The sequence below is a fragment of the Alligator mississippiensis genome, chromosome 2 (genome assembly GCF_030867095.1).
Source record: "Alligator mississippiensis isolate rAllMis1 chromosome 2, rAllMis1, whole genome shotgun sequence".
In the NCBI taxonomy this organism is placed as follows: Eukaryota; Metazoa; Chordata; order Crocodylia; family Alligatoridae; genus Alligator; species Alligator mississippiensis.
This window is the reverse complement of record NC_081825.1, coordinates 258,505,179-258,532,576: the sequence shown is the minus strand read 5'-3', so window position 1 is coordinate 258,532,576 and position 27,398 is coordinate 258,505,179. Positions and strand designations below refer to the sequence as shown.

Below are 27,398 nucleotides of genomic sequence, written 5' to 3'. Positions count from 1 at the left end.
AGGCATCATTAAAACTGTTTGGCTAAGGACCTTGAAGTGTTTAAGCAGTAGCTCAAAAGTATATTTGTGCAAAGTAGAAGAATAAATTTACATATCAGCAGCAGCTCATAAGGGATGGGTAAATATTCTGTTTATCTCTCATTGTAATTCAGGTTAGTTTAAATACAGGGTTTCAGGATATCATTACAGCCTATATGGAGTTATTACATAATTTCCAAACACAGCATCTGCTAGAGTTGTATTCAAGCTCACTAGTATTTATGTTTTCTAAAACAAGTCAAAACAAATAGAATAAAGTAAACCCTCCTATCTCATTTTTCTTTTGTTATTGTGATAATAGACCATCACATTTTACAAATGACCACCTTAGATATCTAAATCTTAATTATCCAATATTCTCTTTTATCTAAAACAGGGTCACACACTCCCTGTCATCCATTAATTATACCAAAATTTCTCTTTTTATCTAAATGTATTCAACATCCCCCACCATATTTGGATCAGTAATGTTCTACTGTATTTAACATTCTAAACAAGAACCATGAAGAAAAAAGCAAATTCCTCTTTAAAAAGATTTTTCTTTAAAGATTTATTCTGATATTAGATGTCCACCATGAAAAAAGAAAGGTCACTTTTGGCAATAAAATGCCAATAAAAATAATTCAGAACAAATGGTCTATTAAAGACGCAGGTGAAGTCTCTGATGATAGTCTCCAATGAACTCCCCAGAGAACAAGGCCTGCTTTTTTAATGAAATTTTTTGTAATGTCTTTGCTCATCTTACCTGTGCTAATGCAGGTCTGTTCTGGACTTAAGCTTCATACTAGTTGATATTAAAATACTAGGAACGAAGGTTTCTAAAGAAGGAAACAACTATATTCTTGTTGTACCCATGCCAGTTCTTCTAAAGCAGATTCTGAGGCACAGTGTATGACCACTGTGGTAATAACTGCCAATACTGTAAAAGTAGGTTCAAGGCTTTTTAAAGTTAACTGTACCGCAAATTTCAAAACATTTCACTTTAAATGATGCATTTGCAAGGACTGCATTCTCTTTATATATTTGGCACAGAAAACAGTAAGTTTTCAATGCATGGTAGAAGAATATGAGTTAAGCAAGTGTTCCAGGACTTAATTTTGCATTTGGAAGGGAGAAGTTAGGGGGGAATAAACACACATGCAACATGTTCAAGACCACCTATTCAAAATGAAGGGGTAGGGGAAGTGTGTGAGAGGGAGAAGCAAGCAGTTTTATAAAGCTGGTAGGGAGGTTCCAGTTGGAGGGAAGATCAGATAGCTGCATCTATCTTAGCCACCATGGCTTATTTGCATGCCTAGAAAATAGCAAAGGAAACAGAAAACAATCTTCCCCATGCAAAAAAATAACACACCTCACCTTTATCCTCAATCTTTCCACCATCAGCTGCCTCCTTTCTTCCTAGCATTCTTTGAGGTATCCTGTTCCACATTTTTCAACCTGCAATTTTTTGTTTTCCTCCTTTCCTGGCTCTGACCTGTTGCCTAATTGATATAAACCTCTTTTCCTGTACTACATGTTGTCATTCATCTCTTCCAAAACACTTCCATTCTACCTCCCACTCTGTGCTGTGTATCCTACTCCCTCTATGTTGCCTTTCAGGTGGCCTCTAGGCCGAGTAGTAGCAGTTATCCCTTCCCTAGAAGAGAAAGGAGGAATTACATTTCTGTTTCTCTTACTGCCACACCTGAAAAACAGACTCAAACATGCTGAATGCAGTTCCAATGTGTCCCTGTTGTGGTTTTGGGAATAAAGAGCTTCAGAACTGCCATTTATTGGGTCCAGCATCATGTCTTACACAGTGGCAAAGAGTGGATGATCAGAGGGAGGGCAAAACGGGAAGGTGCAGGGGTAGGATGTCCAGGATTTTCTATCCCCTGCTCCTCTCCCACTGGAGCTTCTAGCATTCAGGGGCTTTAAAATGTGCACTATAATAGGCCCTCGGCTGCTTACTGGTGATATGCTACAGCATTTGCTTGACCAAAGTTTGGGTAAGAGAAGAAAAGGCGAAGGAAATTATCAGGCCAGATGACTTCACAAGATGTGAACCATTTTAGAAAATTCAAGAAGGATGGAATGGAAAAGTAGGCTAAAGTTTAACTAGAATGTATTTAGTAGTGTGTTGCATGGCAAGGCTAATTTTAGACAAAATATAGCTCAGATATGTAGTAAAAATAAGCATATGGATATTAATTGGGGCCAATTAGAAATGCTTTTATAAATTCTTTATCAATTTTTTTGATATTGGAATTAGACAACAGAGTATAAAATTGTTTTAATCTCAGAATGAATCTTTGCTCTTCAATCCTGAGCTATGGTTCTTGCTGAATAATCAATCTGCAGATGAACTAAGATAAGCGCTCTTTTAAAACTTAATTTGAAACTTAAGTGAGAAGTCCCCTTCCCTAACAGGATAACCACCTGTTAGAGGCTTTTTGAGACTTTAGGACTTAGAGAAATGAGTTTTAAATTCTCTCAAATGTTAACAAGATTGTTATTTCTTTAAATATATATATGTTTTTATCAATTGTAAACATTTACTTGTTATGTCTTATTATGACTGTTTAAGTCATTTATATCTTTTCTGTATTTGATTACCGAATTTGCTATTAAAATTTTTGTATCTTTATGCTTGTGATTTCATTTTGGCAGGACTGAATCTTTGAATCCCTGGTGGTTCATAGAATCTTTCTGAGGGTTAACAGGAAGTTCTGTTTCAAAGACTTCACCCCTATCTGCCTTGTTTCATATCTATGGGTCAACATTTCCTCCATGAATTATCCAATTCTTTTTTGAACTGGATTAGATTATTAGCCACCATAAAATCCTGTGGCAATGAGTTTCACAAGTTAATTGCACACTGCATGAAAAAGAATTTCCTTTTGCTAGATTTAAACCTGCTATCTAGTCATTTTAGAATGTGTCCCCTAGCTATATCCCAGTTTCCTACAGCAGCCCCTGTATTTTCAAGACAATGTACATCCCTTCTGTACCTGATTGGGGCATTCACAGAGCAATCGTGCTCCCAGAGTTCCACGTAATAAAACTGAAAAACAAGGGCTAGCCTTGTTGCTCAACCACAGGCTCATAGATTCATAGAAGTAGGGTCAGAAGGGACCTTGTAGATCAACAAGTCCAACCCCCTGCCCTGGGCAGGAGAGGAAACCTGGCTCAAATGACCTCATACAGGTAGATGTCAAGCCTCCTCTTAAAGACCCCCAGGGTAGGAGCCATCACCACTTCCAGATCCAGATCTTAGCCGCTCCTGCTGGGTCCTGCTGCTGCTGGCCACCTGTCATCTTTGACAGGCAGCCATGGGCAGATATAAATTAATTTTCTAAAATTTTTAAAGGCCCCGTGGGCTGGATAGAATGGGCTGGCAAGCTGGAACCAGCCCGTGGGTCGTATTTTGCCCACCCCTGCCATAGGGTGTGCGGCCCCCCAGCCACACTTTAAAGTTAGACAGCCCTGACTAACTGATCCAGAGGTGTACTACCTCCTACAGGACAGACTAACCACCAAGTCTCTACAAGTACCTGGCCAGAGTCTCGTATTGTCAACTTGAGAGAGCGAGAACAAAAAGAAAGTTTAGGACCAAGGCTGCTCAGCAAGTTAGTGACAGAGATGGGGTTCCTAGCTCTCAGTCCTATGTTCAGCTTGTTGGACAACAAACTCTATTGATAACTAATGATGATGGGGTAGTATAAATAAGAAAACAGAACAGACTTTCTTCCATGGTTTAATATTTTTTCAGTGTTGCATTACCTAAGAATTTCCACATTACTTCTAAACAGAATTAAGTGTAAACAAACCATAAAAAAAAAAATTAGTCTGCTACAATAAAATGGTTCTCTCCCTGTTAAGGTGCTCTATATCCTTAAGAGCACTGGGAAGCAGGAATATTTGGTTGCAGTCAAAGAAACAAAACATAACAAAAAGGTCTTTATGAGCATCTTAATTTAAATTATCCTACATGTTTATGTTCCAGATTCCTAAGTGTATAGACAGATCACAATGAATTTGACACTGTTGATAACCAATGGAATTATTTTTATGACACTGTTGATAACCAATGGAATTATTTTATGGCATATATTATGCATTTATTGCATTCACTTCTGAAGAGTTTTTCCCTGATTAATATTTTTTCAGTATATTACATAAAAAAACTCCATATCTTTGAATATAAACTCTATATACTTATCTAACCTACACATATGCCAAAATAAACATTACTATGCGCATGCCCACAGCAGATGTGCACAAACATCAGGCAGTTACATAAATAAAATAAACACATGCAAGTGTATCTGGGGGAAGTACACATATTCAATTCTGATAATCTGACCTACATATCCTCCCCTCTTTTCTAGCTTTCTAGAGCGGAGACAGAGAAATTCATGAAGATGACAACCGGCTACAGCCAGAGCAACATAAAGGAAACCCTAAGTAAACCTTCACACACAGCTGCGCTAATGGAATCTAAATCATCACAACTTTGCTAGTTCATAACAGGCCCGTGATTATTATGCAATGCATGCAGAATTTTATACAAATGAAAAGGTATTCTAGGGATAAGATGAACTAATGTATTCATTTTCACTGCTACTGAACTAGAATTTGACTCCAAGTCTTTACAGTAAGCATTAGTTTATTAACTTACTCTCCAATAAATCCATTAACAAGCAATAAGATGAATATAAATTATTGCTAGTATACTCCAATTTTATTAAGATTTTAAACCTGGAGGTTCTAACCAAGGTTTAGGTGTTCATCATTGTCCTAGAGCAGGGCTGTCCAACTGGCAACCCATGGGATGCATGTGGCCCACAAGGAGTTAAACAGCAGCCCCAGGGTTCTGCTTGGCCTCTGCTTCCCACATTGGTCCAGCTGCAAAGTCTCTGGGCTCCTCCTTCAGCTTCCATGTCCTGTCCCCACTACAATAGGCAGGGCAGTGCAGCAGCACAGGGTGAGCTTGGAATGTACAGTGGGAGTTGTAGGTGCATGGTACAGTGATGGGGCACCTGCATGGGCGCCATGTAATTATTTGGGGCAAAAGAAGCTGTAGGTCATGAACAAAGAGCAGCCAAAGCATCTTTAAAGTTAAATCTTATTATTAGATAAACTTGAACTAAAAAAAAAAGAAGATAAAAATAAATACAAGTAAAATCTTCACAGTCTTTGCAGACATTTCATATTTAAAATGAACTACTTCGCCAATTTTAAAAGGAACACAAAAACCAAAAACTAAGTTTCTAACTTTTAAAAAGTTAGTGATGCTATAATCACAGTGAATATAATGGCCAATGTTTTCACTTCGGATGCAGTGAAAGAATGTGCCTAGTTTTTTGGTTGATTAGTCAAAATATCTCTATATTTTAAGAAAGTGTGTTGGCCTGTTTACCTAAGTATAAAAAATTCACAAACTCAAGACAGAACAATGGTAAAAAGCAAAAATTCAAAGTTAAGAACTGAATATACCCTGATCCCTTCGCATACAGCTTATCATGTAGTAAAAGCATCCTTTAAATCAGACGCAAATTTATTTCCAAGGCCCCTTCAATTTTACTAGTTATTTTTGAGATTTGACTTAGAACATTGAAACTGCAAGTTTAGACCTGGGAAGCTTATATGCATATTAAGAGCCTAATATTTTTTCAAGCTTCTCCATCTGCTTTTATTAATTTTTGTTTTTTGTGTTCTTTGCTGTACATTTATGCAACTAAAGGATAACAGATCTGCATCCAGGTACATTTTCAATGTAAACATTATATGCATTTTTTATTAATAAGTTTGTGGGGTTTTTTTATAATGACTGTAGCCCTATGTTTTCTAGCTTGGAATCTGTGCATTTCATTTGGAAAAGAAAATCTCTCTTGGCCAGCTGCCAATGATCCTGAACCATTCTCACAAGTAGTCTTAGATGGAAATGTGAAAGAAGTCACTGTCCTCCCATTAAAAACAAGGTCCTGTGAAGATAAAGACTATACTTTCCAAAACAATAATCCTATCAAACTAGTTTTTAACCCTTTCAAGTATGTATGAACAAAGGCAGAATCACCTCTTCGGTCTATGTGATGACATTTATAAGCAGTCAAGAGGTTTCAAAAGACAATACTGAATTCCAAACTTTAAATAGAAAAGAACAATCTTACATTTCTCTAAAATGTTTTGTTTTGTCATGTTCATTAGTAAGTTGCATAATTAACCACTTAAATGTTAAAACTGATATTTCTCCATAGGTCATAACTGTGAGGTTTTTGGGTTGTTTTTAATTCACATTGGTTGGCTGAGTTTCTTTTACTCAACTGAATTTAATCTCAGCCATGCTTAATAATATTTGCTTAAGTTTTTTGGCTATCCTCCTTCTCCCTAACCAGTGTTATTAGCACTGCTGTAAAACCAGTTCTAAAATCAATCATTGGGAGTTATTCTTGAAGCAACCTATAAGCAGCAACAGCAGGGGAAAACTGGAGGCAGCACAGTATACACCACAGAAAGGAAAGATACCATGAATGATTAAGAAGCCCGACTAAAAGCTTAATTGGTCAAAAATAGCTTTAGACTCTCAGGGAAAACATTATTAGTCATTTTGGATATACAAGGTCATCCAGAAAATTCATCAGGTACCTACCCTGATAACCTTCTTCCATTTACCCAAAATGGTGGCCACCTAAATTATACCAACATAATGCAACTGAACTGTAAGTATCAGAATAACGTTTCAGGGAGGTGTCCAGTGAAATAACATTGTTTAACTTAGACTAATATGATAGCAAAGTCTTGGGCGCAACAGACCTCAGCAACCTGCAACATATAAACTATTAACAGTATTAATAGTAAGCACTTTTTCTAATCTTTCCAATGGATGCTGTGTTTTATTCCTGCAAATGGGAACCACGTGATCCATCAACTGGTGCTTAAAGCTCAGTTTTTTGCCATGCTTTGCCTGCCTTCCATCTTTCCTAATTCACTCAATGTAAAATGCATGAAGTTTTATAAAGACCACAAATATATAAACATTTGGATGGAAAATAACTTTTAAAATGTTCTCAGAAACTGCTTATAAACAGAATTTATTAAATAGCTGGCGGGGGGGTGTAAAAGAGTTGTTTTTGTAAAAACGTTTTTTGTAAATTTATAAGACACCAAACATTTAAGGTATTCATTGTTAGGCCATTTTGGAACAGTTAACCTTTTGAACCATTCTTAGGGTATGCTGACCCCTAAAGGTCTAAAGACACTAAATACTTCCAAAAGTGATATAAAATGTACAATATAATACAATGAAAGATGAGAATTCGAGTTTCAACTAAGTTACTAAACTAAGAACACTTTTGTTTTCAAAAATATTTGATTCAGAAATATTTTTCAAGGAATTCACAATATGAATATTAAAAAGATGTCTAATGTTAATTTTCTTCATACTGCATACCTACAAAATTCTCCATGCCAACTTATATAACAGTCATCTTCCCCAATAAAGAATGCTTTCTCTGCTTTGCAAACAAAGTTCGTTTTATGATATACTTGAAACTAATTCTATTTGGAAAAAATTGGAAAGTAAAAATCCAGAAAACAAAAATACATTATGTACTACCAAGTTTTTTCATAGGAGAAATCTTTATGGGTAAAGCCGGACACTCTGAGCATAGAAGTATGGTAGGAAATTATGAGAGAGCACCATTTGCCTATGAGCTTCAGCCTTCCTTTGCCCGTCCTTGCCTTTCTACATGGGCCACTTCATGATGCATCATCTTTCTGACACTTGTTTTCTACGAAGGGTATGACGCTTCTTTAGAAAATTCAACCCTTAGGATCATAGGAAAATAGGGCTAGAAGAGACCTCATGGGGACATCTAGTCGAAACCCCTGATCAGATAAGGATCATTCTCATTAAGCCATCCCAGCAAGTGTCTCTCTAACCTTCTCTTGAAATTTCCAGGGCTGCAGATTCCACAACTTCTCTAGATAGTCTGTTCCCATGCTTGACTACTCTTATAGTCAGAAAGTTCTTCCTAATCTCCAGCCTAAATTTTCTCTGCTCACAGGCAGATCTAGGACTTCGTAAAAGGGACTGGGGGGTGGGGGAGAGGATGTAGAAACAGTAACTAGTATTACAGGGGTGGCTGCACTCCCACTCCCAGGAGCAGCAGCTGGGAACTTTTTTAAAGTCCTCAAAGTAGGTAAGAACCCCGCCTCCACTCTCCACACCTCCTGCCTTCCTGTCCATGTTCATCAGCACTATAGGCAGTGGAAGGCCAGGGCTAACAGGTCTTAGGCCCCACAAAACACGGAGCAGTAGTGGCAACGCAGAGGGCCACAGGGCAGCCTGGGCATGGGCTCCGGGCAGCTGCAGTGGGGGAGGGGGAGAGGCACACACAGACAAACAGGCAGGCACAGCCTGCTGCAGGTGGCAGCCAGGAACACAGCCCATTATCATGTGGAGAAGTGCCCAGCAGGTAAGTGTGTGGGGGGAAGGGACATGGGTGGGGCAGATTGAGGTTCCCATGGTGAAGGAGGGAGTAGGGCAGGGGCTGGGGTGAATGGGGCCCCAGGGCAGTTCTTGGGACAGTTGGAGCCCTGGGAGGCTCATCCAGGGTTGTGGAGGGGGGCTCCTGCCTCTGGGCACACCTGGGGAAGGCATGGGGGCCATGTGACCCCCAGATTTGTGCACAGGGCAGAGAGGAGGTGAGCTGCTGCTGCATGTTGGGACTCTGTGCCCCACTGTCATTGCTCTGGGAGGCACATGCTGGCTGCACCACGTCCCCTGCCCACTCAATGACAGGAAGCACATGGCATAGCATAGCATGGCGTGGTGTGGTGTGGCTCAGCTCGCTCAGTCTGCCCCCTCCTACTCCTCTTCCCTTCCCCACTCCCCTCCCCCCCACCACACACTTATCTGCTGGGTGGTGTCTGTGTAGTGGCACAGTAGAAGTATCTTTTAAGTTTAACTCAGCACCCCCAAATAATGTTTTCTCCCTCTGCCTATGGTCAGCACATCCTTTCCTCTCCTCTACTATTCCTTCCACTCCTGTCCACCACTGCCACTGTCCCCAGCTGACCCAAAGGCATGGAGAGCTCCAGAGCTGCTCTTCCCAGCCTGCATGGGAAACTAGGTACATCTGGGGGCAGTGGACAGGTTCCTCCTACCTGCCTGATCCCTCTAAGTCCCCAAGCATTCTTTATTAGCTTGGGGACAGGCTCAGTGAGGGAGGCATCCACTTGCCACTACTGTCACAGCTGCTGTCCCTGGCTGAGTTTGGATCCCAGAGCAGCCTGGCTAGAGTAGGATAGGAGTGGCTCTAAAGCTTCTCCTGCCCCAGAACAGCTGAGGACAGTGGTAGCAGTGGGTGGGGGATTGGAAAAGTGGGAGGCTAGAAAAGAGGAAGAGAGGGGATGTGATATAACATACCTCTCCTGATCATGGAAAGGAACAGGCAGGAATTCCTACCTGATGTAGGGACCTAAAATCCCTGGCTGTTGGCCTCTTGGTATGCTCTGAAAAGAGGTTATGACCATGCCACTGCACCCCTATGGACCTGCCTCTGCTGCAGCTTGAGGCCATTTCTACTAGTTCTGTCCACTATGGTCACAGGGAAATGTCTGATTACCACCTCCTTTATCAATGACTGTTCAGGTATTTGAAGGCTATTATTTAATTCCCCCTCATCCTTCTTTTTTCATGCTAAATAACCCTAGCTTTTTCTATTCTTCCACACAACTCATATTTTCCCACACTTCTAATAATTTTTTGCTGCTCAGATGGACTCTTTCCAAGCTGTCTACATCCTTCTTGAAGTGTGGGGTCTAATACTGGACACAGTACTCTAGATGAGGTCTCACTGGTACGAAATGGAGCAAAAGAAACACTTCCCCAGATTTTTAAGAGGCTCCTCTTAAATCAGTATGCTGTTGCTTTCTTTCTTTCTTTTTTTTTTTTTGCAAAAAGAGCATGCTGTTGGCAGCCCACTGTAACCCCCAAGTCCTTCTCCACACCCATATTTTATATTGTGCACACACACACACACACACACAGTGGGTGTGCATGTATACATATATCCATATATATTAGAATACAAAAAAAAAGTACATTTGTATATGTATTTTATGTATACACATACATACTTTTTCTAGTATTCTAATAAATATACACTACAGATACATTTAGTTACAACAGTCACCACTACTATTTTCAACCCCCAGGTGTTTCTCTTCACAAAATGCTCATTTATTGCAGAATTGTGTATGCTGCAACTAAGGCATGCCCATGAATTCCCTTTGGTTCATTTAAAAGCAAGATGATCATTCTCTATCATGATCAAGAAAGTAAAAGTCCCTTGATCTAGTAAAAGTCCCTTGAGTTGCACCAAATTCTATGTTGCTACATAAACTGAAATAATATTAAATTATGTCTTAGTTACCTTAACAGACAAGGTTTCATTTCACACCACAAATGACAGCTTCAGTAGTGGGAAAAAGTGGCTTACTTCAAAATGGACTTGAGAGAGACAGAAAGAGAGAGCAAAGAGCAATCTTAGGGACTTGTTACACATTACACCAGGGGTGGGCAAAATGAGACCCGGGGGCTGGACGCAGCCCACCAGGCCATTGTATCTGGCCTGTGGAGCCCCTAAAACATTTAGAAAATTAATATTAATCTGCCCTGGGCTCCCTGTCATGCGGCCCTTGATGGCTTTTCGAAACTCACTATTCAGCCCTCTGCCCAAAATAATTGCCCACCCCTGCATTACATTGTGAGCTGCTCAAAAGTTGATTAGCATTACTGCTAGCTCAAGTTTGGAGCAGAAACACATTCAGGCTAGCAGGGGCCTGGAGGACTGAGAGGTAAGAACCCCCCCCCCCCCACCCCCATCATTCCAGGCTTCCCCCTCATCTCTGGGGCTTCCCTGGTTCCTCCTGCCCCTGGGGCTGCCTTCCTACCCCTCAGAGTTCCCCACACCCTCCTCAGCACCCAGATGCCCACTCACTGCCTCCCACCCCCAACTTACTTGTGGCTTCCTGTGCTGTCTATCTTAGGGACACATATAGGGATGAGTCCCTTGCCTGCTCCCCTGCGACAGACAACATGGGGAGCCACATGTAAGCAGGGAGGGGGAAGCAGGGGGGCAGTGAGCAGGGATCTGGGATGCTGGGGAAGGCAAGAGAGGGCAGGGAGCCCAATCTGAGCCAGTGGGGAGGGGTGGTGGGTGGGGTGTTTATACTAGCATGTAGCCTAGAGAGGCTGCACATTAGTGTAACATGAGCTGGGTAATGCAGGTCAGAGAGAAACCTAGGCTGGGAGTGCTGCAGCTCTAAACCACCTAAAGAGTGCTTAAAACTAGTTTCAGGTGTTAACGTATGGACAATCCACGGGTTAAAAGCTCCAGGAGCTGACTAAGATTAACATGTAACAAGGCCCTTAGAAAGTAATGGTGAGAATTTAAGCGAGATTCCTTAATGTTATAAAACCCAGAAAAACTAAATGGGTAGAAGATTTACACCCCCCCCCCATTTTCATGGAAGTTTCAGAAAGTTCTCTTTTAAAAGAAAGAAGCTTGCAGCTGGTCATCTTTCACCCAAAAATGTTCTCTAGAGCTGGCACAAAATTATTTTAAAAAGTCGCTATTATATCAGCAAAAACAAATATATTCCAGTCAGTACCTAGCACTGGCATAACACCTGAGGTTACGTATTAATACCTTAAAAGTCCTTACCTTTTGACCAGTCCTCCATTTGTACTTCTGAACTTGTTTGATCTGGCACGAACTCTGAGTTTTGCTCCAAGATTTCAGAGCTAAAATAAAGCCAACTCTAGATAAATAAACTTGAAACAATATATTAGAACACACCTATACCTTGCCTTTATTTGACAGAGAATTTACAAGACAAATGATTTAAAAAATATTTATAGTAGTACAATAAACTCTGTGTATTTTAACAGTTAATGCTAAATTATGTTCCTGAGTAAGAGATTTCTCTCTCTTCACACGTTTAGTTTATATAATGGTTTATTCAGTTTTCTGTTGCATTCAATGCCTTTGCTGAAGAATTTATTAGTTTGCCTTCTTGTTATAGAGCTTGATCTTGCAAATACATGTTACTGAGCAAAGCACAAACTACAATAAATAGTCCCTTTAAAAGACTAGTCAGTGTAGCAAGCTTTACTTGTTTAGTAAGTGCTTCCAGTATTACCTTTATCAGCATGAGTATGTATACCTGAATTTCATAGGCAAATACACAAACAGAACAGCCCATTTTCAAATTTTAACATCTATGTTTAGAAGGGGTGGGTGGAAACCAAACTTTTGAAGCAAAATGCTCCTATCTCCAAAAATAAAAAAAGCCTGTAATTCTTATGTATTGGCCCATAATGTATATACTGTTATATAAAATTACATTTTTGGTCACAATATTAACACCACCTAAGATATTAAAAACCCTAAATAGCCTGTAAATTAGGCACATAATAAAAAGTTTAGGTCAAATATCAGATTATACTTAATAAATAAAAATGAAGCAAGAAAAAAAGTTCTTGTTTTATATAATGAGAAGTGTAAAAAAATCCATGATACCAAGCAGTTTATGGAAATCCAAAGAAATAAAGGTTTTATCTATTATAATATTTATTCTACCATCTATTAAACACAGTATACAAATAGCAATTTTTCACTCCACAGTACACGTGTTAGAGGAACATGCAAGTAGTAAATGTAAAATGGAACAAATATACGATTTATCTTAAAAATGCCGTTTGAAAAGGTAATGTTTGAGCCAATGAAAATGCATAAAGAATTACCATTTCAGCTGATAAATCTGATGTAGTGTAAAAATGTATCTCTTAAAAGTGAAGATGTAAAAGTCTACTCAATTATATCAACATACAAGTGTTTCAATATTCAACTAATTAAGCAGCAAAAGAAAGAGTTTTGTTAGGTTTTTAAAAAAAATAAAATGCTACAGGGGCTCAATTTTAACTTCGAGATAAAAAATATTCTTTAGGACAGCAACAAGATTTATTCAGACTAATAGTCACAGTTAGCATTCAGGAATTAAATTTATTTCTAGCTCCTAATTGTTTGAAGTGTAAGCGCATATGGTGAAAGCAGCACAACTGTTTATTTGATGTGCTTGCTTCTTAGAAATTTTTTTTAAATGATAGCTTTACCTCATATCTACAGCATGAAGTTCCTTACAAAAGTCCTCAAATGAAGCTGTAAGCTGCTTCTTTTTCAATTTTGTGTAACCGTGTTGATTTGGAGTTGGCAATCTTAGTTTCTAAGTTCCTCATTTACTTTTGGATTAGCTGAAAATATAGAAGGTTATTAATATCAAGGAAATATGTTTCAGTCAATGAAGCCATTTCCCTACATATTGCATGAAAAAGGTTCATAATAATTGCAGTCTTTTAATAAGATATTCATATAGCAAGACATGAAGAAAATACGGTCTTTAATAACCTCTGGAGTATTTTAAAACATGTCTTAGGGCCTTAATGTGCCTAGTAATATACTATTTAAAACCATAATTTTATCCCTCCACAATATACAGTCATTCTTCCTCGCCATTTACCCAGCTAATGAATGCCAGCAATTAGTAAAATGTAATCCCATTGCACAATCATTTTAATGCTTTTAGCACTCAGAAAAGTAAACACCAAATTAATACTGCTCAAGCCATATCAGATCCTAGTTGGAAGCAAGCAATTATAGTTCAGCTCCTCAGGTGTAATTAAATGATTGGAATGATTTAGTTCCATAAATGCAAGTTAATTCATAAGCAAGCAACAAATATACTGGGAGTAATTACAAGAAACATTGACAGTCTAAGCAGGGCATGTTCTTTTATGTACCTGATGTAGTAAAATGCTGCCCTCTCCTGGAGATAATAGTGCATATACATTGAATAATACACTTCACAACCCAAAGAATGACATAACTAAATCAGAGGTAAAATAAAGCCTTATTTGAGAAGATTATATATATATAAAAACACAATTGTTGGGTTTATCTTACATGCACAGAAAATTAACTATAGCAGTTGAGCATATAGAGAGACTTACTAATAGCAGTCAACTTACACATTTTAAGATTGCCAAGTTCCCTGCTTTCCCCCCCTCCTTTTTTCCTCATGTTACCAACAAATGAAATAGTACCTTTAAAACATTGCATTTCTCAGCCAAGTACCAAGGCTTCTTCATAAAAAGACAACTCCCCCCTCCCCCCCCCCCCCCCCAAAACCTAATAAGCTTAGAGCTTATACTAAGTAAACTGGTTAGGAAATCTGTTTCCACTAAGTTATTTTCTGAGTGACAAAATTAATTGCAATGCTAGAGCACTGTGACAGCATTAAAGCAATTCAGATATCAACAACACATTTAGATGTTAGTTGTAGTCATTAAAGGTTCTCTGGAAAGAAATCACTTGACAAATACAAAAATAACTGTTCTATAATCAATTCTCTTCACATTAAATGAAAGTTTTAAAATGGATTGATCATAGGGAATCATTACTGAAATGTTTTATATAAAAAGGAATGCCTAACATCACATTTCAGTTATTCAAAATAAAATTTCAAAAAAACACAGTAAATCCTTGGGTCAAGACAATTTTTAAAGAGGAAAAACAAAATGAATATCAAAAAAAGATCAGAGATAAAGTACATACTTCAAATATAATGCATTTAAAACCTTATTCAGAATCCACTGAAGCAATCTGTGAAGTTGATTACACTTGCACTGTTTTGCTATCAAAACATATTCCTACTACAATTACATTCTGTAAATCATGCAAGGAAGGCTATAAACTGTCTATGATGATGACATATTATACATAGAACCATGCAAAAATGAACCTTGTTAAACTTAAAATGTGAGGTGACTTGTCTATCAGAATATAGAATGTAATAATTTGTCACAAATGTAAAAGGTTCCATACTACTTGTTCCCTCTACCTTTCCACAGGAGCAAAACATAATGGTTTCAGGTTAATTATATGAAAATCAGTAACAAGTATCTGCAAACATAAGTATATGATTATTTTTATAAAAATTCTTTACAAAAGGTATATTCACGAGTATATGGCAATCTGCTAAATAATTTGAGTTCTTTGTCAATAAGATTTTTAGCAACAAATTATGTGCATTCTCCTAATCGTTCTGCCCTTCAAAAGAAACAGAAGTTGCAGATAAAGCTCTACATAGATATTATATACACTGTAATGCTGAAATAAATCAAATAATTTTAAGAAGTCATATTACTAAGTTTAAAATGTACAGCACATTTGCTTTGCCCTTTTATGTCACCATCTTATTTTTCTATTCAAATCTTGTACACTGTAAGTTAATTGCTTTTGGAAGCTACTTATTATTCATGTAAAAATTAATGTGCCAATGTGTTTAAATCCTTTTAAATGACCATTCATGCATCTTTCTTCTTTAAGTACCAATGAAATCTGTCAAAGATATCAATGCAAGATGGTCTTAACGGAAGTTCTAATAAAGATTATTTCTGCTAACATAAGATTTTCATTTTCACCAACTTTACTTAAATTCCATTAATTTTTTAAGCTGCTTTTAATAAATTCACAAGTAAAAATTTTTAGGCCCCATAGTCTGTCATTTGTGTTCCAGCTGACTTTATGAATATTAATAACAGTGTTATCCTGATTAAATAGGCTTCATATGAAATCCCTGTGAATCCTATAGCTCAGACATCTCATTTTTCCAACTCTTTATGAATTTGGATTCAGACATTAAACTGGAAAAAAAATCTTAAAAAACAGATTTAATGGTACATTTGCGTATTCTTAAGCAAAATTAGATGTTCTAATGATACAAATAATTAAAACCTGATAGGTTCACATATTAAGATTTCAGGCTTTCTGTAAACATGCAACATATTTTAACGCTAATGAAAACTTCAACGCTTTCCAGAACAGAGGAAAAATCGATCATAAAATACTAATGCTTGTCCTTATACTCACCTTAAATGATAGATAATATAATCTTGACTCTATATATGAGGAGTAGATTTTCAAAAATATTCCTGCAAATGAAAGAAATATTGATGGATATTCACCCATTTAAATTTAAACATCAAATATAGGTACACATTTATTACAGTATTACTGCAATGCTTTCAATCTTTTAAACACATATAAACATATTTATATTAGCCACTCAAAGTAAACTATGCAACGTTAGCTCTTACCTTGTGTATTTTTGTGTTCATTTCACAAATGACCTAAGTTTTGGCACAACCCTGTTTGGGAAATTATGTGCTATTTCAACCTCACCAGATTTGGGTGCCTACAATGCGCAGCATACCCACAAATCCTTAAGATCTACCTATACTTATGCATTGCGGTATGCACTCCTATTTCATATCATAATTGGAAAATAGGGTACAAACTCTTTTGTGGTCTGCATATCTAATACAAAAAAGGATCACCTTCATTATGGAATGGCAATTAGAATCATCACTTGCCTCATTCATTTAGGGCCTAATCCTACAAAGGAATCCGCAGAGTCTTCTGCCTTTTGGAGTTGTGGGTGGGCACAGAGGTTAACTTAAGTATATTCCTCTGCAAGAACTGGACCTGAATGACTAGAGTTGCTGATCCCCATTTAGTTTACTCATTAGTACAGCTAACATATTAGAATGAATGGTTAAAAGGGAAAATAGTATAGATATTATTGTATATAAATGTATTATGCATTTTTCTGACTTTTCAAGAATAACCAACAATAACCTGGTAGCAATGTATGAACAAGTTTATCCCTTGCTTTTTATTGCTGTTTTTCTTTTAAAGAAAATAAGGATTTTGTTGTGCCCTGCATATGCATCCAGGCTCTTCACTCCAGCTCACATTTGTCTATGTTCAGTGACCTCCATATATTTGCAGACACAAAATGATCAGGTTTGCTTTCTCTGCCTCAGCCTACAAAGCTACTCCTTCCATTCATCTGACACAAACTTATGTTTCTGGTTGCATCTGAATGCAATTAGGTCTGCTCTCATCCTATTGCATCTTAACATATTGGTATCTAGCTCTTATAATGGACAATAGTCACTTAACCTAAAGCAAACTGACCATTTCAGTAAGACTTATGCCAATAATTCTTACTCTTTTTTCAAAAGTCCAAAGAACATGCTAACACAGAATGTCTCAAACTTCCCATGTCATTCACAATTACATAAACATCTCAAGACGAACACAGCAGCAGAAATGCACTGTACAGTAGCTATACCCAAGCTAGCTCCAAAATATCTAGCTCAGTTACTGCTAAGAGATACAGCCATGGCTGAATGGAGTTCAGCATGGGTTAACCACCCAAGTATTTACTCAACTTGTCAGGTGAGTTTTGCAATGTGCACCGAATTCCCTGCTGCCATGGCTAGTCACAAGCTAGTGACAACAGTGAATGTAGTGCAAACATATCCTAAGGGAGCTGCCTTCCCACGCTGGCTCATACAGCAAAATCACCCTGGTGAGTCTTAAGTCATCTTAAAGGACTTTGATAACATATCACTGTATTCAGATGTTAAATCATTCTTTTTTAATAAATAACTATTATCACCAAAGTAGAGTGGTTTTGGAGCCAAGAACTTGTGAGCAGTATTGCCAATGTAGAGCACATTCATCAGAGTGATAAAAATTGCTTCTTTGTGTTAGGTCATATTTTGCTCACTATACAGGTAATGCCTTAGTGTTTCTGCACAAACATCCTTTTGCAATTAAATCCCAAATGGAAACACTCTTGGGAAGCACCACAGAAGGCTCAACAGACTGGATGAAATGTGCTGCTGTGTGAAGTCAACATTCTCCAAAAAAGTTAAATTAGTAAGCAATTTGCACTGAAAAGCAGATACACACCAATACCAGAACTAGAAATTGGGCTATCATGTGTTAACACTAGAAGAAGAGCAAATCACAAAGGTTACTTACATTTATGTATTCCATATTTAACAGTCATGTTACAAATTTCTTATTTCCTACTAATGCACAGGCAGGGATTGGGGCGGTGGGGAGCAATGGAGACATACCCCCTTCCACTGCTGTCCTTAGCTGATCTGGGTGTGGAAGGAGACTTAGCGCAGCTCCTGTCCCATTCCAGCCATGGGCTGGGCTGTGAATGTGCTGGGCATGAGGCTTGGCAGGTAACAGCAGCAGTGGTGCATGGGTTCCTCCTTCCAGTACATGCTCCCTGCCTGATCCTCACCCACAGGTGTCCCCTGATGGCCAGGAGCAGGCACTGGAAGGAGGAACCTATGTGCCACTGCCACATCCCTGGTTGATGCAAGTACAGGACAGAGCTCCAGAGCCATTCCTGACATGCTCCTGCCCTGCACTGCTCCAGGGGGCTGGGAAAGTGGCTGTGTGGGAAGCTGGGTTTGGCCAGGGGCAGCAGTGGTGGCACACAGATTTCTCCTTCCAGTTCCTGCACCCAGATAGCAGGGAGGGGCGGTGTGAGGGTGGGAATAGAGAAGGAGGGCAGAGGACAGGGGCTGGAAGGAGGAAGTTGCATGCCACTGCTGCTGTCCACTACAGAGCCCATCTTCCCACACAGCCTCTCTCCTAATCTATGCCTGAAGCAGGGCAGGAGTGGCTCTGCACCCCTCCTCTATCCCCAGGTCTGCCAGAGACAACAGAATGGTGTCAGGAGGTAAAAAACGTTACCCACCCGGCATCCCAGTGTTCCCTGCCAACCCAGGGGCTCCAGCCACATCTCACTCTTGTCCTCCCCATGATCTGAGGGGCAGTCTCTGCTGCACTCTCCGCCCCCTGCCCCTTAGTAGATTTTGGATCATCCATGCAGTTACTTTCACCTTCTCCTCCTAAACTTTCAGACAAGCAGCTCCTGCTCAGGGGTTAGGAAACTGAGTTCATCTTCTCACAGATTTCAATGCATTCTTTCTTGGGTGCAAGTTCAGAAAGTGTAGTGTTTAGCTGGGAGTTGTTCCTGATTCCCTAGATATTCTCTAAAATCTCTGCCTACTAATATGATTTACAGACAACTTGTGCCTCCAAGTCCTCTTCTTGTTCCTCACCATTGAGTTTAAGAGCCCAGGGACCAAAGACTTTCCTGCTAACCATTGTCACCAGAACCATCACCAGAGACTAAATAAAAGTTTGAATTAATACTAATTCTATTATCATTCTAAGAATTCTTTTACTGAAAAGTCAGTCAGGCTTATAGGAGTAATAGGTCATAAAGAGTGACCATCCTCCCCACTCTCTCTTCCAGATCTACACAAACTCATTCCCACAAAAGCATTTTTGAAGAAGTTTCTAAGACTGCACAAAGACAAGGACATGATACTAAGATCGGTAGGATCCCTGTCTCACTACCTCGCTTGCCTGGACATCCCCATTTTTCATCCCTTCCATTCATAAAAACAAGTGGGGGTCAATACACCTTACAGGCACAATTTTGTTATTTGTTAGGATGGAAAGATCGTGTAAGATTGTGTACAGCTTTTTATTTTTAAATATACTAACTACCAGCCTTCCATACATTTGGAATGGAACCAAAGCCAGCATTTGTCTTGTACAATAAAAGTTAGTGACAGTTACCATTGTTATATGAGGGACATTGAGAATGAGTTTTATAAAAGCAGCAAAGATCTTACAATTTATTGATAAGGAAGCACAGTTTGAAATTCAGTACTATTTTCATAAGGTTAATTAGACACCAGGAACTTCTAAAATATCCTGAAACGTTTTGCCTCAGGCCAATCCAAACCAAATGACTTAATCTAGGAAGACATGCTAAATAAAAAAGTTAGCTCTGAAGGCATTTCCCCAGGGAATGAACAGACAGCTTTCTTAATGTTCACTTGGATGCCAAGTTTTGATGCGGTGATGCACACCCCCACAAAAAGCTTACATTTCCACACTGAAAACTGAACATACTGGCATATCAAAAATTGATGAGCGCCCAAGACACAACCAAATCAGTCTGTGATTGGCATAATAACTCTCTACCTCTCAAATAAGACAGAGGTAGTTAGCCATTTTAGGATGAAGTTAAGCAGAAGGCTGGCCAAAGGTGGCACCTTATGGACTACCTCAGAGAGGCATAAGCCTTCATAGGCTGCAGCCTACTTTATAAGAAATAAGCTAAGTTAGTTACTGCAAATACATAACATGGAATTTCATGCTTTCATGATTTTCAAGTATTCTCATTTAAAACCTAAACTTTCTCTTACAGTATTTGGATTATATGCCATTTCTTCCTTTTTCTATTTTAAAAGAAAAATAAATTGTGTACATGTATAAGCAGCCCTCAGCTTGCATCAAGATCTCGGTTTGAATTCTGAACCTCCAACTCTGCTGCAAAGGACTTTACCAATGGAAATACAGGATGTACTGCGTCTCTTACACCATCCATCCAGAGTGGCTGGTGATTCCTGGCTTTACAGTGTACCTGAAAGGGGAGGCACACAGAAGCTTTGGAGAAGGTTCAATCCAATGCACTTGAAATGTTTTGAAAGCACTTGCCACGTATTCTCAGTCCAGTGTTTGTTGCTGCTTTGGTGGTAGCATATGCCTATCAAGAGCCTGGAGAGGTATCACCAGTGATGCCTCTGGAAAATTCTCTGAATCAAATGTGAGGATTGCCACACAAATGCCAGTATCTTTGCTGAAGCCATTGTTACCGGCACTGAGTCGGTGATCCTCGAGCACCAACTTCGCTGGACCAGGCATTGCATGAGGATGCTTGACTCCCAAAATGAGTGCTCTACTCCCAGTATAGTTGAGGTTGAGATCTCATGACAGCTACAGGAAATGCTACAAGGACACACTGAAGGCATTCTAACATAATAAAAGTCTTTGTCTGTCTGTCTGCCCGTAACACTTTATTCGCACTTTGATTGGCTGCCAAGACAACCAATCACAATGCTTAATGAAACAACCAATTAGAGTGCTCCAAGTGCATTCCGGACAGGAGACGGTGGTAGTGGTGTGGCGGCATGCTGCCATGATGGCAGGGATGGAGCAGGGGGGCAAAGCTAGTGGCGCTGGCCTCATCCCCTCTCCCCCTGCTTCCTGGAGGCAGCTGTGGCAGAGGGTGCTGGCCGAGGGGGATGGAGGGGACAGTGGGGCAAGCTTCCCCACCCCCCCTGCTCCTCGGAGATGGTGGCGGCATGAAGTGGTGGGTGGCAGCACTCTGTCCCCCCCATTCCTGATGGGCAATTGGCTAGTACCTCAAAAAAAGAGATGCTAGCATCAAGAGCTAAGAGGAGCTGGTTGCTAACTAACTCCTATGGCATTGCAGCCACAACCAAATGGCAGCTCATTTCAAGGTAAAGTGCCTTGCCCTCAAAGCAGAGAAGAGAGAGTGGAAGAAGGAAAAGGAAAGGACTCTCAGCCTACAGTCAGCTGCCCCCTCCAGAAAGGCCTGCAACTTTTGCAAATAGGTGTCTACTCCAAACCAACAAAGATTATCAGTGGTCTAGGAAACCAAACTTACCATGGAAAGTTGGAAGATTGACATTATATAGGCTGCAAAAGAAAAGTTTAAAGGGGGATTTGATAAGAGTCCACAAAAAACATATTTTCTCACATATCATATACTCCCAAATAAGACACACACCTTGTTTTTGGAAAGCCAGAATGAGGAAAAAAAAAATTTGCCAGCACTATGGCTGCATAGAGCAGGGACAGAGCCTAATCTTCAACTTGCTCATTCTCTTGCCTGCTCAGGGCAAAAGCTACACTTCCAATCCTTTCACAGCTGAACTGTTAGTAGCTCTTGTCTGCTCAGCCAAAAGCTGAAACTGTAGGGTTGGATAGAAAGGTTCAAAAGGTGGAAATCGTGGTGGGAGCTACCAAATCTAGAAATGAAATAGAAGTACTTAGCTAGCAGATTTACATTTTCCTCAAAAGTCACCTCTAAAAATATTGAATTTTCCTAAGAGCAAATTTACTGTAAACATAAAATAAAGAACTGTAAATAGTTCATCACTAATTTCTAAACTGCATGATCATTACCACTTACTTCAGATGGGCCTGCTCTTTGCACTGTATTCTTTCTGGACACAGAATAAAAAAAAACCTGGGAACCCGTATATTTCTGCCACGTAGTTTTCCAGGTGTTACAAAAAACAAGTGTGCATCTATTTTTCTTTTAAGTAATGTTAAATGCAGATGGGCAGAGACGGAACTGTTGATCCTCTTAACTTGTGTGGCGCACAGTTCTGGGGTCCAAACACATTGCAGGTAAGTTATAAATCATCATAAATCTAAGAAAAACATCCATAAAAGTAAAGTGCAAATTCTGCCCAAAATCTCTTATGCACTGCTACAGATTCATTAAAGCTAACAGTTGTATAAGTATAACAGAGGACATATTTTTGCTGACAGATGTTTAAAGCTTCAATAGCAATTCCTTCCTCAATTTAAAATGTTTTAAGTACCGTAAACAAATCATCATCCAAACAGTATTTTCCCTATGCCCCACAGAAAAACTCTACCTTTCAAAACTAGGTAAAAAAGTTATTAAATCAATAATGCACTTAGGGATAAATATGCTATACCCCATTAACAACACTTCAGACTATTTTCAGCACCTACACATTGGCTTTGTAACTTGCAACATACCTAAGGTGTATGATACGGCACATGCCCTATCATGTGCTGTTGCTTATTTAGCTTAGGATAGGTAGGCTAGTGTTTCTTTCAATGTAACACAGAAGATGTTTCTCTCAGATTGTGTGAGATACTACAGAAATTAAAAGGGAAAAAGTACTTAGAGGAGCCAGCTAAACAGCCAAGGCAGTCTTGCGGGGCGGGGGAAGGGAAGGAAGCCTGGCACCATTGCAGAAGAATCACATATTGTAAAGCAAGTCAGAGACTAATGAATACAGCAGACAAGCGTGGCATCGGAATGGAATTCAGCATGATGAAAACAGTTCAGAATGTAAATGGATACTGAAAATTAAAGGACCCAGCCTGCAAGTGCTTCCTCCCCTCAGAGTTGTCCCCATTGCAATGACAACAGTAGGGGGCAAAAATGGAACTTTGGGTTTACATAAATGTAGATAGATCTTAGGGGTGTACTGGCTAACTGTAGGATGATCACCAGGGTCCTGGTTTTCTCTATTTAAAAATCTAAAATTCTCTGATTTAAATAATTTCCCCCCATAATCTGCGTTTTTCCATAATTAAAATGAAACATCACTAGATATATAGGTATCAGTTGAACATAATGTTTTATCAATATATTTACAATTTTAAAGCAATTTGGAAGTCTACCAGTGCCTCAATCATCATATAAAATAAATTTCAGATACCTATATAATTTGATATTTGATTTTTTTATCACAGAAAATCAAATCTCCCCCTTTCCCGACAGCCATGTGGGTACGGCTGCAGCTGCCCTCCCTGTTGCTTTGTGGCACTGAGCGGCCCTGATATGCCAGACCTTGCTCATGCCGTTGCCCCTTACTCTCAATCTACAACCCCCCAGCTGGTGCCCCTCACTCTGGACCTGCAGCTCCCTGGCCCTGCCAGTGCCCCTCACTTCCAACCCAAAGACTCCTACCCTCCAGGCCTGTTGGTGTCCCTCACTCCTGACCCGCTGCCCCTGAGGTCACTTGCATGGCTCAAGATCTGGCTGGAGCCCCTTTCACACAGCTGCAGAGCCCAGAGGCCGAGTGCTCTACACTTCTGCAAATCCAACCCCAAGTATTTCAAAATGGGGCCTAGAAAGTTAAGAGTATCAAATTAATAGCCAACTGAAAATGTTGGTTTAAACAAACTTGCCCAACACTACATGGGAACTCTGATAGACTCCAGACCCCACTGTTAAATTCAACTCTACCTATTCAGCATCACATCTCTTTTCACCATCCTCTGCTTCACTTGTTGTACACCTTACTTGGTCATATATGTGATCATGCAAATAATGCTTGTGTCAACAGGGAGAGGGTCTGCTCAATTGATGTTTTCCTGGGTTGCAATATATTTAGATCAAAGAGACTCATCAGAGGTTTAGTTGCTAAACTCTGGCAACTCTTTAGTTGTCACATGAAGTGACAACTTTCAAAGGCTTATAAACTGACAAAATTTTCACATAGATGTCAGAGGACATGTAACCAACACCCGAGTAATCCACCCCCTCTATCAAATTTCAAGAAAACTATTGTAAAAAAATACCAATGCTTGAAGTTTCCAAATGTCTGTAAGAATATACAAAACGATCTTCTTCCTCTTGATCTTTTTCTTGGAAAAAACCTCAACCTCCTCATCTGAAAATTAAAAATGAAACAGAACCAAAACTGAGCCAGAGGCAAACGTCAGACAGAAAATTTCAGCCCCAAATGTTAAAATTTTGCAGAAAATCACAAGCAACTGAAACCGAAGTACAGGGCAATGTTAATCATAATTGGCCCTACCAGCATCCTTACAGTAAAACCCTTACTATTTATTCTGTGTTTCCTTTTTAACATTAATGAAATATTACTTAAAACTGATTTGAAATACATATTTGAATAAATGGAACATTCTAGTTAGATAATATTTCTTTCATTTATGAAGTTATACAACCTAGGTCATGAAGAACAGCCTTGCTTTGCTAAAATATTCCATGACTGTGACTTGAATAAATATCAACTGCAAATGCTAACAGTGCATGTCACACATGATAGCTGCATTACCTGGACTAGAAAATGAGAATAGGGGGGAAAATTTTTCAAAAAAAAAAAAAATCACAATTTACACAGTAAAATACCTTTCAAAAATTCCTTTGAAGACATTTACTTGGGTGGAGTTCAGATAAGTTTAAGGTTACACAGTTAATAGAAAAGCTGCTTATTTGTGATTCAGAGCATTTTTGCTACTAAGTTGATATGGCAAACAGTCAAACTGAAGTAATAATTTTTTCTTGTTGCAACATGGGACTATATAACCTGTTTCAGCAAGCTTTTCTGCTTGAGTTTTGCCTAGAAACAGGAAGATAGACAATCTTTTTTTCCTATAAATACACTAGCACCTCAATGAGCTACATATTGATGAATTGATGAAAAAGAAATGTACTTAACAAACAGAGGTTTAAAGAAACTAGATTAATACTGGGCAGCATCCACGTGTATTCATGGATAGAGCAAGGCTACACCAGAGGACAGAGCTATACAGTATATCCATCTGCTCTCTACCTCTATGGGTGGAACAAGTATTGGATTTACTCAAACATAACATGAAGTTTTCCCTCAATCAACACGAGGAAAAAGCCCTCATCTTATATTTGCATACAAGGAAACCTCACAAAATACACTATCACTAAACTGCTGCCAAAAGCAGCATGTGATTAATAATTATGAAGTTGGTTAAATGCAGCCAACACTGGGCAAGACTAAAAAACACATGGCCTATGTGGGGCAAACATAGTAATGGGAATAGAGATGTGAAGGCCTGGAAAAAAACTCAGAAAAATTAGGAAAAAAAACTATTTTCCCCCATTTTTTTCTGAGGACTTTTTTTTGTTTCCTTCTGAAAATTGGAAAAATTGAAAATTTTTTAAAAAATTAAAAAAAACCCCCTCTTATAAAATATTTTCTTTTGAATGATGAATAAGATGTTTAAGACAAGGGGTTCATATATTGCTACCCTTTACTCCCCCAAAATGTTTTCTAATAACTATATAATAGAAAGATTTTAACGTAAGACTATCTACAGTACCAGATCATTACAATTCCTGTACACCGAGGACAAGCAGTACAGCACAACTCTCAGATGCAAGAGCAAGATCCATTTCTGCCCCCAGGGCGCACTACCATTTCACCAGAGAAGGAAGAAGGATTCAGTGCCTTCTTTGCTTGTGGACTTCCTCTATTGTTGACTTTTGATCTAGAGTTTGGTGGATCTGTTCCTGTCCTCCTGACTAGGCCTCAAAGGACTGGGAATAGACACTAGCAGCAGCATCCATTCATTCCTGTAGAGATTAGAAACAAGCAGCGTATTGCCGTGCTTGCTAAAAACCCCCAGGGGAAGAGATCAAGTCTAAAGGTTTTGGAGATGGAAGGGCCTCTTCCTGGCCCTGTGACCTTGAGATCCACAGAAGCAGCACAAAGGAGCTGAAAGCAAGTATACTTCTTTCTTAAAAGATAAGAATTTAAATGCATCTGAATTCAATATATTAAACTATATTTTAGCTGCATTAGTATATTTTCATAACCTACATAATTCATAACTGAATTCCTATTTGTGAAGATGCAAGAGTGGCAGAAGTGGCAAAACACGGAGAATGCTGCTTCCAGAGCAGCTGTCTCTTTAAGACAGAAGTGCTAAGACAGCAGCAGCTCGGGGGGCTGAGAGAGTATTGGGAGATGAAAGGAGAAGGAAAGCAGCCTGTTGGGATGAAGGAGACACTGGAGGATCCTTTCTCTGAGCCGCAGGTAGATTGGTCAAGCTTATTTGAGCTCAGATTGAATGGAGAAGAAATTTAGTCTCCCGGGAAGGACTCCAAGCAGCCAACGGGAACATTGGCTGCAGCGGCGATGAGCTAAAAGGGGACAATTACTTTGCAGGGTACACATAAAAAAAAGTATTTAGGGTTTCTTTGTTTGTGTTTGGAACATTTGTTGAAATGAAACAAGAGTTCAAAGAATTTCATGAAAGAGAGGGTCTGAGTGATGGCTACTCCAACATCAGAAAGAAGCAGAATCACTCGGGGAGATCTGGGGAGATAAGATCTCTCTTAAAGGCAGAGTGCACTGAGCAAAACGAAGAAAAGGAAAGAAGAATTTTGTTGTTGATATCAGCCGTTAAGTTTCAGTTAATTTATATTATATCTGATATAAGAGTGAAGTAAGACAACAGAAGAGTTACTAGGTTAAAATTTAAGAGATACCTGAAAGGCATACAATTGCCATATTCTGTCTGACTCTGTATCATTAAAAAAAAATGTAAAAAGAAAATTAAAAAAAAGTTATTAACACAAATCAAACTGATTCTATCTCTGACTTTAAGTTCGGGTGTCATCAAGAGGAGATTTGACTGAGCTGGTGATCCAGTAAGTCCATATGTAAGTTGCTGTTGTATGATTGTGGTAAAAAGAAAAAAAGAGCAAGTAACACCTCCCGACTAGTAACATCAAAAAATATTCAAGATGTGGCAGGCGAGAGAGTCGGAATGTACCACAAAGTCTCAAATAGTGGCAATCACAGGAAAGGGTCTTAATAAGCAAAAATAAACAGAAACATCACACTATTAATCTGATGTTTTGTGACAAATTGCCCAACCTTAGCAGTCAGGTGGTGCCTGCAGGGCAGGGAAGTTGTTCACAGCTAGCTCTGAGGAGGCCTCTCCTCCATTCATTACTAAATTTGTACATGCTATAGCTTAGTATTTATATAT

General features: G+C 39.1%; 1 protein-coding gene across 5 annotated transcripts in view; it reads right to left on the bottom strand.

Annotated features, from left to right (window-relative positions):
- MIPOL1 (mirror-image polydactyly 1) overlaps positions 1–27,398 on the bottom strand; it is a 359,424-nt gene that overhangs the window by 275,903 nt on the left and 56,123 nt on the right. For 4 of the 5 annotated variants that reach the window (XM_019488729.2, XM_059723064.1, XM_019488733.2 and 1 more), the window contains exons 2-5: positions 24,201–24,292; positions 16,020–16,081; positions 13,205–13,342; positions 11,754–11,833 (exon numbers count right to left, since the gene is read on the bottom strand). In XM_019488729.2, the coding sequence (XP_019344274.1) occupies positions 11,754–11,833; positions 13,205–13,209 (85 nt within the window). In that variant the 5' untranslated portion in view covers positions 13,210–13,342; positions 16,020–16,081; positions 24,201–24,292. The remainder of the gene's footprint in view (positions 1–11,753; positions 11,834–13,204; positions 13,343–16,019; positions 16,082–24,200; positions 24,293–27,398) is intronic. The other variant, XM_014611343.3, reaches the window with a different exon arrangement.